Here is a 17,921-nt window from a genome sequence, read left to right as displayed (position 1 = left end):
CATAGTTAATCCAGAGATTCTTACCGTTGCGTCGATTCGTCAGTCTCATCCAGATCCTAATGGAATTTCTAGTTCTTTCTGATAGCCACATTAGCAGCTAATTAGCATTTTGGGGTGGGGTATATACAGGTGAAAAATATTTATAAAAGTCACCTTTATTCTAGGGAGATTTACACAGTTATCAAAACGTCACACCAGGGTGAGCCTACACAAAACAAAGCCCTAATTCTAAGGGTTTCTAAAATTCCCTATGGGAAAAATGAATGGAACTCTTTCCCTGTTTGACCGCTAGGTGTTATGGGTATTATGACTCATACTGTGGTACTCTATGGTCCCCAGTTGCCAGAGATACTTTTGAGGAGATGGGGAAACTCTGAAGCCCATTGTGTCCTTTGATCAATGGTCCGCGCGGTGCATTCTAGGTGATTCTGAGAAAAGGCGAGCACTCCTTCAAGAAGCGAATAGGAGTCAATTGGGCGCCAGCTCCAAAAAACATAACATGAATATCGTCAAACAAAAAGTACAACATTACACATATTTTCCAAGATGTAAGATAATTAACTTTCGATCTGTAATATTATATATATTTCCCACCGTGACATAACGTACTTTCGAGGACAATAGGCACTTTTCTCGACTCATACGCTGATTTTTTTTTAGAAGGGATTTGCGTGACGCTGTTCTTAGCAACCACGTGACGAGACATGACAACCTGAACGCGATTGGTCAAAAGTCTGCTGGGGTGGGGCGTTTAAACGTTCCGCCATTCTTTGTCCAATGGGATTTGTCATCTCACCCTTCCTGTAATATTTCTGCCGTTGCCAAGGACAACGGAAGCCGCTCCTGTACAATAGGGAAGTTATTGTTATTGTACTGTCTTCACCGCTGCATTATTTTTTTTCTTCACAAAACAGAAACTCATCTTGCTTTATTCTTGGACTAAAAAGAGGACAAAAACAAAATGTCTTTATTGGTAGGTATGTTAATTAAGGTAATACCACAGTTTCTGAATGTTGCATGAGAACGGTGTTGTTTATGGTAGGCCAATGTAATGATGTGTGTTATTTATGTGTTTGTTTATCTTGTTAACTAGCTAACGCTAGCTAGCTAACAGTAGAAGTTACGGGTTGTTGCTTATTACGTAGGTATATTATGTATGCCCCTTTACCCCATACCACACTAATGAAGTTGAACTGTCCTGCCAATAATTATTTTACTTTCTCTCTGTCTGAGGGACTTTCTAATCTGGTAGGATGGAGAGTAGAGGTCTACATAGGATTAGAGAAATGTCTACGACAGCCAATATATGTCAGAGAAAGAACAAGAACTCACTTGTTTATTCAACAACATTCAACACAGACAAGTCATTCATTTTGAAGTTGTCTGTTTTTAATGGACATATTGTGTGCAGGCTGGCCAGGGTTGTACCAAACGACTGTTGGTAGGCTGTATCCAGCGCTACAGGCTAGCCCAATCAGTTAAAGCCTCTTTGCTGGTTTCCCCTGTAACCTCAGGGACCAGTTCCATAAAACATCTTCAGTTAATTTTCCCCTTAAAGTCAGTTGCACAACATTTTTTAAGGCGAATTTATCCCTTAAATTAAGTGAAAAATGTATCGGTGCCCATGAGGTCCCTTAAGTGTTTCATTCACTACCCACGCTGTAAAGTATAAACTAATAACCAGGAAGCAAGTACAGGGAGTGAATGTAATCAATTTAATTTAATAAACGAACATGGAACAAAACAAGAACCTCGAGTATTGTACAGACATGAAACATATAAACAGAAACAATAACGCCTGAGGAAAGAACCAAAGGGAGTGACAGATATATGGGAAGTAATCGAGTCCAGGTGAGTCTCATGAGGCGCAAGAACAATGGGTCAAATCGTCGTACCGATTTATTACACAATTAATTTAATACCTCGTCAGCTCGGGGATTCGATCCGGCAACCACAAGGTTACCTGCCAGCCGCCCTAGGCATACCTAAAGCCGCTACTGCTTGTAATTATCACTTGCTTTCTTCAAGTGTCAAATGCCATTTTTGTACACGTGATTTTTTCACTTGTCCAGTGTGTTTACAGGCGGGTTGAACACCTGTTATGGGCATTTTACACGCGTTCATTACACCTGTTCAGTCTATTGAGGAAGGAATTGCTTTTTTGGATAATTGCCAAAAACAACTTATTTGGTAGCGAACGTCACTTTTTTTAAGCATTTTTTTTTTTTTTAAGCACAAAGACTTCATAATTCACAAAGGTATTTTTCCATTTTAATTAGCTATCCATCATTTTTCCTTGTCTAAAGTATCAAGTGTGTGTGTGTGTGTGTACACAGTTATGACTCTTTCCATCCACCAGATGGGATTGTTTTGCGACAAGTTCCAACTTTTCCAAAACCCCATCTGTTTGATGAATAAATTGAAGTAATAACAAGTCACTATACTTTCCAAACCACAAAGGTTGGATTAAAATGTTTTATAAAAAGGAGGCAGGACCAGGGTGCGCAACATTTGAGATAATTAAGCTTATTTTGTGCATATGGAAAATGTCTGGGATCTTTTATTTCAGCTCATGAAACATGAGACCAACACTTAGCATGTTGTTTATATTTTTGTTCAGTGTATACACTACGTCCATGTGAAAATGTGGTTCAAATTGAGACGTCACCGCTCAAGTTGGTAATCCAATGTTTTGAAAATAGCTGGCTGTCCATCTGCCCAGTACATAACATGTACATATCTGATTATCTTAATAAGGCTACCTCTGTACAGTTTCTTTTGCCATTGATAGGATGTACATTTATCCTACTTATTCCCTGACATTGTCTCCCACATCTCCCTTCCTCCTCCAATGAATTCCATATTACCCACTTCCTCACCAGACAGTAGCAACAAACTATTAGAAACGGCGCTAATTTCATTCATCAACATTTTTTAAAAAGGGTAGTAGACATTTCCCCGATCATAGTCTAGCTCAAAACTACTGAAACTGTTTCAGCATGTAAAAAGTAACAGTACAAAAATAAAATGAGTTTTGACTGAGATATTGAATCAATGTTTCAAAACAATACATACTATAGACCTGCTAAATTACTCACATCCAGCATAACAAACAGACAGAATACACTAAAATCATTCTGTATTCATTTCAGATGTAACAATTGTTCATGAAGCAAACATTGTATGACTTGGTGAAGATGTGGGAGAAAGAAGCTGTCTGTTTACCTTCCCCTCCTTCATCCGTGGTGCTTGTTCAACTTAGCATTTGGAGATTCCTGTGAACAGTCATAAACATGTCATTCTGAACAGAAACATCTTCCTAATAAGAATTTAGACCAGTTGACAATTCAACAGAATTCAGTCCTGTTCATGTTGATGACCAGTACAATATGAGACAGATAACAAGACATGGTATATCAGACCGTACACCCCGGCTATGAGTCAATATTACATGTTTACTGTTGCAATTACGTTGGTAACCTTGGGGATTTGTAGTATATGGCCAATATACCACGGCTAAGGGCTGTATCCAGGCATGACGCAATGCATATACAGCCCTAAGCCGTGGTATATTGTCCATATACCACAAACCCCTGAGGTGCCTTATTACTTAAATATAACACAGATGCATGTGAGGTTTCAAATAATGTTACTACTACTAGCTTGCTCTCGCCCTGCTTCTCCTAGACATGTTTATCTGATATAGCTAGTTGTTATTGTTCTAGCTTGCTCATCCAAAGCAGGCTTTTGTCCTCCTCTTCAGATGCTTTGACCTCCTGATCATCATGTTGTGGCTGTAACATGGACAATGCATTAGAACAACTAGATTCACTCTTAGAAAAAAACGTGTTCCAGAAAGGTTCTTCAGCTGTCCCCATAGTATAACCCTTTTTGATTCCCGGTAGAACCCCTTTGGGTTCCATGTAGAACCCTCTGTGGAAAGGGTTATACATGTAACAAAACACGGTTCTACCTGGAACAAAACACGGTTCTACCTGGAACAAAACACGGTTCTACCTGGAACAAAACACGGTTCAACCTGGAACAAAACACGGTTCTACCTGGAACAAAACACGGTTCTACCTGGAACAAAACACGGTTCTACCTGGAACAAAACACGGTTCTACCTGGAACAAAACACGGTTCTACCTGGAACAAAACATGGTTCTACCTGGAACAAAACACGGTTCTACCTGGAACAAAACACGGTTCTACCTGGAACAAAACACGGTTCTACTTGGAACAAAACACGGTTCTACTTGGAACAAAACACGGTTCTACCTGGAACCAACAAGCTGAATAACTCAAGTTGTAGATACCACTTTTTTTCCTATGACTGTAGTAGCTTCATCAGATTGACATTTTCAGGAAAAGCAGCTCATTTAGCAAACCAATAAAATGTCTCTCTGATATAACAAGCTAGTAATTATTTTTCTGTAGGCTTTCCTCCTCCTCGCTGGTCTGCAGATGCTTGAGTACTTTACATTTCCTAGAACTAAACAACTTTCAGATTAGACATTTTCAGGAAAATCATCTAATTTAGCAAGCCAATAAAAATACCTATTGCATTGGTTCAACCTTGAAATATAGATACTCAAAATAGAGATCTTACCTTTTATCTCTGTAGCAGTTTGCTTCCACCTGGTCTGGGCACTGCACCAGCCAGATCTTATTCCCCATTCTCTATTGTCTAGATTCTGCAAGGAGCTAACCTGTTCTCCTAAACAATTTGCTAATAGTTAGGTTAGCCAACATGAGCAAATAAATCTCAGCTTGCTAACTAGCAAAGCCAACCAATTGCACAATGTAAACAATTATTTTCTAAACTAATATTAGTCTCAACCAAATGACAAGTACAAAGAACTTTTGCTCTGTTCCAACAACGCAACAACCATTAGTTATAGTCTAGACAGAAGACTATTGCTAACGAGCCATGCTATTGTAATGAAAATAAGCTAGCTGGTGTAGTTGTAATGTTATTTGGGAAAAAGTCGTTATAATTTCTTCCTCCATTTTTCTCACCAACGCCTTTACTAATTTTAACAATTTGAACCATATTTAGAAACATGTCCTCCCTCCCTGAGCAAGCGATTCATCGCAACAGACCGGAAGTCAAACTCACGGCGGAAATTGATGCGAGAAGGGCTAAAATGCGGTACTTTCAGACGCATGAAACGTACCTGTTACTACACAGGTGTTCAGTGGCACAATTTCATGCGTCTGAATGTACAATATTCAAATGTTTTAATCACCTGTGAATGCACACCGAACAGGTGTAATGAACGGGTGTAAAAAATGCCCATAACAAGCGTTCATATCAAGACGATTTGAAACTCATAACGAGCGCCAGAGAGGAGCTGGAGTAGACGAGACAGTAATTTAGCTTGACGTGCTAGAAAATAATAGAAACAAGGATAAGAAACGTGTTTTATTGTCTTCTGAATCAAATTGTTTCTCCTGTCCTGAATGTAGGCATCTTTTTTGGCGAGAGGTTTATTCGGTGAATAATGGTCGACTCCATGGTAACCAGAGATTCTTTCTGCCTTACATGACTTTAAACTACCATAAAACGCTTAAGTTATGCCCTTATGGCGGGTAGGAGTGTTGGGCCAGTAACCGAAAGGTTGCTGGATCGAATCCCCGAGCTGACGAGGTAAAAATCTGTCGTTCTGCCCCTGAATAAGGCAGTTCACCCACTGTTTCCCGGGCGCCAATGACGTGATGTCGATTTAGGGATGTTTTTTTGCAACCGGCTGTTCTGTTCTGGGCACACTCCTGTGAGCCGAGCAGACGCCAAATGAATCCACTTCCCTTCTCGAGGAGAAGAGCACTCTTTCTCTTTCTCTCACTTCCTGTATGGCTGAGCAAGGCGGTTCGAGTTCTTCACATTGAGTTACCAATTTATTTTCTTTCTTTACTTTATTAGGTCTATTTGACAGGGACAGTGTATATTTATCAACATTTCTGTAAATGTGCTTGATTTAGCCAGCCGGGGGATCACTTTCATTCGTAGTCCCTTGGACATTGTACCACCACTACTTGAAAGGTAAAAGTGAAGAAGTGTAGTCGTTTTCTTTCTGTGTTTCTAGAAGAGATGTCCTAGCTCCCCTGTGCTTGTCGTTATTCTGATCTGAGACCCACCCCGCGGCATTGTGATCCTCGTCAGTCAGTGTGTCTGTTCTCCCAGAAGAAAGTAGCCTACTGTAGCTGCTGTGTGTTGACTGCTACTCATGATGACTGACTCTACTATGGGGCTGCGTTTGGGACCAGGACCAGGGCCGGGACCAGGCCCGACCTCTCCGCTGAAGGTGAAAAGAGACTCCTCAACAGCACCCGGTCTGCATTCTTTACCCCTGAGACTCCACACTCTGCATTCTATGCCATTCTAGAATGCAGTGTGTAGTCCAGGGTCGTGTGCAGACCTTTCAGGGGCATGTGCTCAACAACAACAAAAAATCATAACATACCAAAAACCACTGTTGCAAAAATGTTAACATTTTTTAGCATAGTCCTATTTAACAGCACACTCACTCATCATCACAAATTGTAAGCAAGCTAGTTAAGTGCCTCCTAAACATGATTGGCATCGGAAAAAGAGGATGGGCTTATCAGCTGATCGTTGATGTTGATGATTTATGCAAATCTGCTGGTTAGCTAGCTCGATTTCTTTTACTGATTTTTTTTAGATTTATATTCAATGCTCGTATCAAATAACTCAATAATGTAATATTCATAAGGTTTCAACTCAATATATGATACTGGTGTTTTATGAGGATCCCTATTAGCTGTTGAGAAAGCAGCAGCTACTCTTCCTGGGGTTCCACACAAAACATGAAACATAATACAGAACATTAACAGACAAAAACAGATCAAGGACAGAACTAACTAGCCGACATATCAATACATACACACAAAATATCTTGGTCCAGTACGGGAGAGGCGTTGTGGCGTGAGGTGTTGCTTTATCTGTTTTTTGAAACCAGCAGTTTGCTGTTCATTTGAGCAATATGAGATGGGAGTTCCATGCAATAACGGCTCTATATAATACTGTACACTTTCTTGAATTTGTTCTGGATTTGGGGACTGTGAAAAGTCCCCTGGTGGCATGTCTGGTGGGGTAAGTCTCTGTGCCAGAGCTGTGTGTAAGTTGACTATGCAAACAATTTGCAATTTTCCAAACAATGTTTCTTATTAAAAGAAGAAGTGATAGAAAAGCGTAGAGGGCCTAGAGAGCTTCCCTGCGGTACACCATACCTTTCGTGTTTGACATTAGAGAGGCTTCCATTAAAGAGAACCCTCTGAGTTCTGTGAGATAGATAGCTTTAAATCCACAATGTGGCAGAGGTTGAAAATACATACGTTTTCTCAACAAAAGGTTATGGTCGATAATATCAAAGGCTGCACTGAAATCTACAATCTTATTAACAATTTCTTTCAACCAATCATCAGTCATTTGTGTCAGTGCAGTACATGTTGAGTGCCTTTCTCAATAAGCATGCTGAAAGTTTGTTGTCAATTTGTTCACAGCAAAATAACATTGTATTTGGTCAAACACAATTTTTTCTAACAGTTTCTCTTGAGCTGGCAACAAGCTGATAGGTCTGCTGTTAGAACCAGTAAAGGCCGCTTTACCATTCTTGGGTAGCGGAATGACTTTGGCTTCCCTCCAGGCCTGAGGACAAGGACTTTCCTCTAGACTCAGATAAAAGATCTGACAGATAGGAGTGACTATAGAGTCAGCTACCATCCTCAGTAGCTTTCCATCTAAGTTGTCAATGCCAAGAGATTTGTCGTTATTGATCGATGATAATCATTTTTCCACCTCTCATAAATTCATCAAGTGCAGCATCTGGATGCTCCTCATTAATCACATCAGACCAGCGTCTGGATGCTCCTCATTAATCACATCAGACCAGCGTCTGGATGCTCCTCATTAATCACATCAGACCAGCGTCTGGATGCTCCTCATTAATCACATCAGACCAACAAATACTTTTAACATCCACAGAAGAGTCACAGCTAAACCTTTTGTATGATCTCTTATACACTATTTTAGGCCCAACTTTTGGAACTTTGTCTTTCCTGGATACAGACACTATATTGGGATCCCTGCATCCAATGGGTACGGATACAGCTTCAGAACAAAGTTCTACAGTATTAGGAAAAATGTGATCAATACATGTGGATGATCTTGTTCCTGTAGTGTTTGTAAACACCCTGGTAGGTTGATTAATAACCTGAACCAGATTACAGGCACTGGTTACAGCGAGGTTCTGTCTACACTTGATACTTACATGCGACTTCTGCTATTAGAATACAAAGACCTCATTGAAAAGACGCACACAAGTTGATTTGTGGTCTGATTTGTGTTCAGATCTGTCTAACCACTTCAGGTGGTGTTCAGTGATGGGGCGGCAGGGTAGCCTAGTGGTTAGAGCGTTGGACTAGTAACCGAAAGGTTGCAAGTTTGAATCCCCGAGCTGACAAGGTACAAATCTGTCGTTCTGCCCCTGAACAGGCAGTTAACCCATTGTTCCTAGGCCGTCATTGAAAATAAGAATTTGTTCTTAACTGACTTGCCTAGTAAAATAAAGGTAAAATTAAAATGCATTGTGTGCAGATTTCTCCTCAGTCTGGACGCAATCAGGCTACTGAAAGTGCATGCAGTAGGGCTGTCCGCAACAACAACAAAAATATTGGTTGACCGAAACTCATCTGTTCTTTCGACCAATTGTCAACATTTTCAAATGTGTATTTTTCCATATAAAATCAACTATATGCATTGAGCTTGTCTGATGCTTTAAGCTCACGGTTTGGTGAAATAAGACACAAATGACTCAAGAGGGAGCCAGAGATCTAGATAACCAGAATTTTAAAAAATACTAACCTGACCAAAACCATTCTCCTCCCGCTCCTGCTAGCTTTCGCAGATTCTGCCATTACTCTCTGAAGTTGCCAGTAATAGGCTACAAGAGAAGTCGGCAACCTTTTCTCATGTGGAATGTCAATTTATCTGACCACTTACACTGATCTGCGTGCCAGTTTTGGTTTTCATTTGCAAATTTTTTGTGGAACAGTTTAATTTATTTTATAATATCTCAAAATCATTGTCATGTGGATAATCAAAATTCTATCCAAATCTAAAAAATGCAACAAACTTGAAACATTGTACAAAATATTCGGGGTCCTCAATTTCCCACGCCAGCGAGCTCGGGACAGACACTGCTGTAGGCTATCTGTGCTAGTGATAAGAAGCAGTGCTTTACTTGGGCAGGAGCCCAGCGGAGCTGAGTATCAACACCTCACATTTTCTACTGCTTGCGCTCCTGTTCCTCTTATAGAATATCAGCTCAACAGTATTGTGGACCACCTAAATATAAACAGTACCAGCAACCAAAATGATTACCAGAACTTATTTCAGTCCAAGTCAAGCACTGATAAGAAGTAATCAGGTAGGACTATTTGTATGGATCAGAGCACTGATAAGAAGTAATCAGGTAGGACTATTTGTATGGATCAGAGCACTGATAAGAAGTAATCAGGTAGGACTATTTGTATGGATCAGAGCACTGAAAAGAAGTAATCAGGTAGGACTATTTGTATGGATCAGAGCACTGATAAGAAGTAATCAGGTAGGACTATTTGTATGGATCAGAGCACTGATAAGAAGTAATCAGGTAGGACTATTTGTATGGATCAGAGCACTGATAAGAAGTAATCAGGTAGGACTATTTGTATGGATCAGAGCACTGATAAGAAGTAATCAGGTAGGACTATTTGTATGGATCAGAGCACTGATAAGAAGTAATCAGGTAGGACTATTTGTATGGATCAGAGCACTGATAAGAAGTAATCAGGTAGGACTATTTGTATGGATCAGAGCACTGATAAGAAGTAATCAGGTAGGACTATTTGTATGGATCAGAGCACTGATAAGAAGTAATCAGGTAGGACTATTTGTATGGATCAGAGCACTGATAAGAAGTAATCAGGTAGGACTATTTGTATGGTGTTTCCACTGGATCAGAGCATGATATTGTTCCCTTTCACGCTGAGTGGTTATTGAAAGGGAGAGAGCTGGAAACATCTTTCAAATACATTGAGGAACTATTGACATTATCAATGGATGGAAAAACAGACTTTGTTCACTTTCTGTTTGAGGTGAAGAAAACATTGAGAAGCTCCACAGCTCATTGGTGGTGGGGCGTTAACCAATCAGAAACACTATCAGATCCCCAAATGGGCACATTATTATGCCTCTGTTTTCACGCAGGCCAGGTAGCCTATAGGTCTACTTCTATGTGTCATCAGGCCAGATAGCCTATAGGTCTACTTCTATGTGTCATCAGGCCAGGTAGCCTATAGGCCTACTTCTATGTTTAGTCAGGTAGTCTATAGGTCTACTTCTATGTGTAATCAGGTAGTCTATAGGTCTACTTCTATGTGTAATCAGGTAGTCTATAGGTCTACTTCTATGTGTAATCAGGTAGTCTATAGGCCTACTTCTATGTGTGCTCGTTCTTACTCAACATTCACAAGAGCGCTCCAAACTAAAGACAATGACTAAATTGAATTGAATTGAAAAAAACTCGTAGATGGAATGAAATACATCAAATCCTTGTGTTCCATAAGTTGTGCTCTCTGCAACGTGTCCACTCCGACAATGAGAACAGGAAAAGGAATAATAATGTATTGAATTCATAACAGAAATGACTTAACCAAACAAACATTGTTGATTCGAAATGATAGGAATTAACAGTAAATGTACCACTGGTGATGCACCACAGAGGGCAGTGCATGCGGCCCAGGACATCACTGTGGCCAAGCTTCCTGCTGTCCAGGACCTCTCCACTAGGTGGCGCCAAGTCTGGGTCAAGGGGCTCCTTAACAGCTGATATTCAGACCCCTTGGCTTTGTCCACATTTTGCAACGTTTCAGCCTTATTCTAAAATGGATTATATACATTTTCTTCCTCGTCAATCTACACACAATACCCCATAATGACAAAGGGATTATTATTTAAAAAATAAATAAAAAACAGAAATACCTTATTTACATAAGTATTCAGACCCTTTGCTCTGAGACTTGAAATTGAGTTCAGGTGCATCCTGTTTCCATTGATCATCCTTGAGCTGTTTCTATAATTTGATTAGAGTCCACCTGTGGTAAATTCAATTGATTGGACATTATTTGGAAAGGAACACACCTGTCTATATAAAGGTCCCACAGTTGACAGTGCATGTCAGAGCAAAAAAACAAGCCATGAGGCTGAAGGAATTGTCCGTAGAGCTCCGAGACAGGATTGTGTCGAGGCACAGATCTGGGGAAGGGTACGTAAACATTTCTGCAGCATTGAAGGTTCACAAGAACACAGTGGCCTCCATCATTCTTAAACGGAAGAAGTTTGGAACCACCAAGACTCCTCCAGGGGCTGGCCGCCTGGCCACACTGAACAATCGGGGGACAAGGACCTTGGTCAGGGAGGTGAAAAAAACAATTGAATCGATTTTTAGAATAAGGCTGTAATGTAACAAAATGTGGAAAAAGTCAAAGGGGTTTGAATACTTTCCAAATGCACTGTATACAGTATGCAACATCCCAAATGACACCCAATTCCCTATGTAGCTCTATTCCTGATCAAAGCAGTGCACTACATAGAGAATAGGGCTCCATTTGCTCCATTGGCTCCGTGCTTCTACACCTGCATTGCTTGCTGTTTGGGGTTTTAGGCTGGGTTTCTGTACAGCACTTTGAGATATCAGCTGATGTACAAAGGGCTATATAAATCAATTTGATTTGATTTGCGACGTTGTAACGCTTTCCTACCCACTCTCCGCTGAAGGAGCAGCAGCAAGGCTGGAACGCGGCCCCGCGGTGGGAGATGAACCGCTATACCACCATGAGACAGCTGGGGGACGGGACCTTCGGCAGCGTGCTCATGGGCAAGAGCAACGAATCTGGAGAACTGGTGGCCATCAAGAGGTGAGGGCATGGGTGAAGGGGCTGTGGGGGTGGTGGGAGGCTGTGGGGGTGGTGGGTGGTGAGAGGCTGTGGGGGTGGTGGGTGGTGAGAGGCTGTGGGGGTGGTGGGAGGCTGTGGGGGTGGTGGGTGGTGAGATGCTGTGGGGGTGGTGAGAGGCTGTGGGGGTGGTGGGTGGTGAGATGCTGTGGGGGTGGTGGGAGGCTGTGGGGGTGGTGGGAGGCTGTGGGGGTGGTGAGAGGCTGTGGGGGTGGTGGGTGGTGAGAGGCTGTGGGGGTGGTGGGAGGCTGTGGTGGGGTGGTGAGAGGGGTGGGGGTGGTGTTGGGAGGCTGTGGGGGTGGTGAGGCTGTGGGGTGAAGGGGAGGCTGTGGGGGTGAAGGGGCTGTGGGGGTGGTGGGAGGCTGTGGGGTTGGTGGAAGGCTGCGGGGGTGGTGGGAGGCTGTGGGGGTGGTGGTGACTTCAACTGGTGACGATCATACCTCAGGATACTTCAGCTGGTGACTATCATTCCTTACCTCAGGATACTTCAGCTGGTGACTATCATTCCTTATCTCAGGATACTTCAGATGGTGACTATCATTCCTTTCCTCAGGATACTTCAACTGGTGACTATCATTCCTTACCTCAGGATACTTCAACTGGTGACGATCATTCCTTACCTCAGGATACTTCAACCGTTGACTATCATTCCTTACCTCAGGATACTTCAACTGGTGACTATCATTCCTTACCTCAGGATACTTCAACTGGTGACTATCATTCCTTACCTCAGGATACTTCAACTGGTGACTATCATTCCTTACCTCAGGATACTTCATCTGGTGACTATCATTCCTTACCTCAGGATACTTCAGCTGGTGACTATCATTCCTTTCCTCAGGATACTTCAGATGGTGACTATCTGGGAGAAGAAAGAAAAAGGAGCACTCTGTTTCTGCATAAATCTGATTTATCTTCATCAGAGCCTTGAGTAGGAAAAAGGCATCTATACACCCTCCCAGGGGAGTGTCCCACTCGTCATGTCAATCAAACGTGTCAATAATATCAATACTGTCAGTAGTAGCAACTACACAGGTTATTCAAGCAAGAGTATGATCATTATTCAAGACTCCTCCCCATACGTTCCAGACTCCTCCCCATACGTTCCAGACTCCTCCCCATACGTTCCAGACTCCTCCCCATACGTTCCAGACCCCTCCCCATACGTTCCAGACCCCTCCCCATACGTTCCAGACCCCTCCCCATACGTTCCAGACCCCTCCCCATACGTTCCAGACCCCTCCCCATACGTTCCAGACCCCTCCCCATACGTTCCAGACCCCTCCCCATACGTTCCAGACCCCTCCCCATACGTTCCAGACTCCTCCCCATACGTTCCAGACTCCTCCCCATACGTTCCAGACTCCTCCCCATACGTTCCAGACTCCTCCCCATACGTTCCAGATTCCTCCCCATATGTTACAGACCCCTCCCCATATGTTACAGACCCCTCCCCATACGTTCCAGACCCCTCCCCATTTGTTCCAGACCCCTCCCCATTCGTTACAGACTCCTCCCCATTCGTTCCAGACTCCTCCCCATACGTTCCAGACTCCTCCCCATACGTTTCATACTCCTCCCCATACGTTCCATACTCCTCCCCATTACGTTCCATACTCCTCCCCATTACGTTCCATACTCCTCCCCATTACGTTCCATACTCCTCCCCATTACGTTCCATACTCCTCCCCATTACGTTCCAGACTCCTCCCCATACTTTCCAGACCCCTCCCCATACGTTCCAGACTCCTCCCCATACGTTCCAGACTCCTCCCCATACGTTCCAGACCCCTCCCCATACGTTCCAGACTCCTCCCCATACGTTCCAGACTCCTCCCCATACGTTCCAGACCCCTCCCCATACGTTCCAGACTCCTCCCCATACGTTCCAGACTCCTCCCCATACGTTCCAGACTCCTCACCATACGTTCCAGACTCCTCCCCATTACGTTCCAGACCCTTCCCCATTACGTTCCAGACTCCTCCCCATACGTTCCAGACTCCTCACCATACGTTCCAGACTCCTCCCCATTACGTTCCAGACCCTTCCCCATTACGTTCCAGACTCCTCCCCATACGTTCCAGACTCCTCCCCATACGTTCCAGACTCCTCCCCATACGTTCCAGACTCCTCCCCATACGTTCCAGACTCCTCCCCATACGTTCCACTTGAAAAGCAAAAGACAGAAATAAACAAAGGAGAAGATATTTACCAAAACAGATCAGAAAAAGAGGTGTTCATTCAGTCCCTTTGGCTCGACACAATCTAAGCAGTCGATCCAAAGTGCTTCTCTCTGTAACAATTGCCTCACAATATTGCTACCTCTGGAGGAGAGAGAAACTTTCTACATTCCCCAGAATTTCAAGGTAGACGCTGGGCCATGATTGACATTCACATAATGCAGCACGATCGCATAGGCCATATTTTGGTGCGGGTAGCTGTTTTGTGTTCAGCTATTCTTAATTTGAGCGCGCGTTTTTGTCTGGTCAGTGTAAACAAGCCCACATGGGCATCTGGTCAGTGTAAACAACATGCGTTGTACTACAATTTATGACGTTTTTAAAAATATTTTTCACCAGAACTTGGGTGATAGAATACTTGTGCATGACTTGAGTTGGTACAATGTGTAGAATGACCGCAGCGGTAGAACCCATTAGGGGGACCTGGGAGTCAGGTAGAGGGCGCAGGTGCAGAATTCGTGAGCACACTGTGCACGACGTAGTGTCTGATGTTGCGACCCCGTCCTAAAGCATATCAGGGAAGGGTTAGACACAAAGGCCTTTTTTAGAGAGGGGTTACTCTGGAGAATGTGGAGCGAGGGGTTACTCTGGAGAATGTGGAGCGAGGGGTTACTCTGGAGAATGTGGAGCGAGGGGTTACTCTGGAGAATGTGGAGCGAGGGGTTACTCTAGAGAATGTGGAGCGAGGGGTTACTCTGGAGAATGTGGAGCGAGGGGTTACTCTAGAGAATGTGGAGCGAGGGGTTACTCTAGAGAATGTGGAGCGAGGGGTTACTCTAGAGAATGTGGAGCGAGGGGTTACTCTGGAGAATGTGCCGGTGTTTGAGGATCACACTTTTTATCTGTGAGGGTGGCTTTATCATTCTCTCGTGCTCGCTTATGAGCCATGTCGAGGAGACTATCACTATAGCCGTGTTCCATGTCGAGGAGACTATCACTATAGCCGTGTTCCATGTCGAGGAGACTATCACTATAGCCGTGTTCCATGTCGAGGGGTGTCATGTGTTTTACTATAGATTAAGTGATATATGACTTGCTATTTTATAAAATAAATTCTCTGATTAATATTACCTGCTTAAACTAATCATGTAAATGTAATTAACAAGGAAGTTGGGGCACCACGGAATAATCTTTATAGAGCTGTTGTCTTCAGAATAAACTCTTAAAGACCTGGAAATCTTTTATATCAGTAGCTGTCAATTATTAATCGTCACCTTATTCAGTCTCATCTGAACGTCGTAAAATTCTTGGTTATCTTCGCAAACCCTGGCTAGCAAGTTGAATCAGCAATAGTTAGTTTAATTATTTATTTAGTTTAATTATTTAATTGTTTAGTTTAATTATTTATTTACTAAATAACTAAGTTATCACACAGAATTACATATACACAAGATGGATCATACATTGATTACTAATTATGTCATAATTAAGAAAATGTCCCTAGTGGATGGAACCGATTTGATGGCTGGTTACACAAAGAAAGGGGGTTGGGTTTGAATGAAAGAGCGGGAAGACTGAGGAAAAGAAGGATTGGGTCTCTATCGGACCTTATGAAGCTGTGCTATCGTAAATACAGAATCTTATGCATTCTAAATAACCACCCATTCGGAAAAGGAAAATGCAAGAAATATATTTACTCTGAGCTGTGCTTCGATAGATTGGTCGAAGATGGAGGGCTGGGTTGCCCAGCAGAGATCTCCCTTGTCCTTTGAAGAATATTTCTGGGTGGATACGTTGTAGTCTGTCGTCGTGTGGTAGAATGGATACGTTGTAGCACCCTGTCGTTCTGAAGAGATTGTCTGTCCTTCCCTAGGCCACTCACATTTTACAGCTGCTGCTGATAACTCAACGTCTATGATGTATCACTTCTTTAGTGAATAAGAGTTCAAAGTTCATATCAAGTTGCCATACTATGAGCTCATGCTATATTCTGGCTGGTATAATCGAAATTCATCCTTCCAGCGTGGCGATCGTCACCTCCACGTTAAAAATCCCCCTTTTATACGTATGGACATCAGTCCTCACGTTGTCGGGAACACAGTGTTAATTTTGTTAGGTTGTAGTCGTTCAACCATTCACAACTAGAGCTCATGCTGAGGTTTGTTTAGTTCGCCGTGAATTGGGTCACGGGGGCTCTTATTGAAATGTAGAAAAGGGGTTGGTTCATCCTTTCCAACCAATGCCTATTCGCGTGGGCGTGGCCACTGATTGAGCATATTTTACTTATGAAAACAATTCTCTCATTTTAAAAACTAAAATTACATTAATTTTTTTCGCAAATAGTTTCATATTTAAACATTTAAATTGCACAACAATTCCATGTGAATCTGATAACTAGAATGTGTAGACTTTCCAAGATACAGTTTGTCGTCCTATCATCAGTAATAATGTCTCAGATGCCAACTGATCTGACATCATATTCTTTAAGTACCAACGGATACTTTCTACTGGTTGGATTACCGAAATATGGTTCCGTTCCCGACCTTTTGATGTTACCAGACTCTCTCTCTGTTAACAAAGGGCTTTCCAAGAGTCCATTCTGTAGAGTAGAGCGAGAAAAGGGGGAAAAGCTATTTATGGAGGTCATAAACCTCACCAACAGGGCAACGTCATGACAGGGGACTATCACTGTAGCCGTGGTCCACGGCGAGGGGACTATCACTGTAGCCGTGGTCCACGGCGAGGGGACTATCACTGTAGCCTCCTCTTTTTCATTATTTCAGCTTTCGTCTCAGTCATTTGATTTGCTGCAGTTTCACCTTAGTCCAATGAATTGACCATTGGGAATGTTACTTTTTAGAGGTTTAGGATGATTACTGTCATAGCTTAGAGCGTGTTCCTACTGAGAGGTTTATGAAAAATAGTAGTTTCAAGCATATCACCTTTTTAAAAACATTGAGGTTGAGGAAATTGACAGAGGAAGCACAATGCTCCAGTATGCCTCAAAGATGAACCTGTATGTGGGCATGGTATTTAAATTGAACTTAATGTAAATTATTAATGTGTATTAGTAGAGTTGTCATCGAACAAAAATCTACTCAAGTCCTTCTCTGTGCCCCTCCAGACTACCAGAATATCGTCAACGTATCGGCACCACAGGACAATATTAGGAGAAAAAAAACGCTTTAGAGACAGCATATGTAAAAAAAAAAAATTCTTCACAGAAACCCATACACAAATTAGCATAATCCCCATTTTATAATTCCCATCGCTGTTCCCTGGTATTTACATTTTTTTTTTTTAAAGAGCCAGCATATTGAAAATAGTACCTAGATAACGCCATTTTGGGTTAATGTGAAAATAAAACCAGAATGAGGCAGCAGACCTTAAGGGCGTTTATCTAGATAGTGGGAGAGGGCTTCTAGGCCTTCTGATCGGGGCATGTTTCTATAAACATCTGGAACATCCATAGTTACAAGTATATCATTAGATTGAACTTCTCAAGGATCTTTAGGCTCTTAGATTAAATGTGTTTTATTTGTTCTCTCAGGATGAAGAGGAAGTTCTACTCGTGGGATGAGTGTATGAACTTACGAGAAGTCAAGGTAGGCACCTGTTACCACGCCCTGATCAGAGAGAGCCCTTGGTTCTCTATGGTATTGTAGGTCAGGGCGTGACTAGGGGGGTGTTCTAGTTTTTTTCTCTTCTATTTCTATGTTGGT

At 42.4% G+C, this 17,921-nt stretch overlaps 1 protein-coding gene across 3 annotated transcripts in view; it reads left to right on the top strand.

The window, feature by feature from the left end:
• Positions 1 to 831: 831 nt before the first annotated feature.
• The window catches only part of LOC112226421 (serine/threonine-protein kinase MAK), a 42,058-nt gene continuing 24,968 nt past the window's right edge, over positions 832 to 17,921 (top strand). The window contains exons 1-3 of one of the 3 annotated variants that reach the window (XM_042308238.1): positions 832 to 973; positions 11,843 to 11,982; positions 17,750 to 17,804. In XM_042308238.1, coding sequence (XP_042164172.1) covers positions 962 to 973; positions 11,843 to 11,982; positions 17,750 to 17,804 — 207 coding nt within the window. In that variant the 5' untranslated portion in view covers positions 832 to 961. Of the gene's footprint in view, positions 974 to 5,565; positions 6,309 to 11,842; positions 11,983 to 17,749; positions 17,805 to 17,921 lie in introns of those variants that run through there. The other 2 variants (XR_006080232.1, XM_042308237.1) reach the window with 2 other exon arrangements.

This window comes from Oncorhynchus tshawytscha, linkage group LG28, assembly GCF_018296145.1.
Source record: "Oncorhynchus tshawytscha isolate Ot180627B linkage group LG28, Otsh_v2.0, whole genome shotgun sequence".
Lineage (NCBI taxonomy): Eukaryota > Metazoa > Chordata > Actinopteri > Salmoniformes > Salmonidae > Oncorhynchus > Oncorhynchus tshawytscha.
Note: the sequence above shows the minus strand (reverse complement) of the source record. Positions and strands in the feature narration are given on the sequence as shown.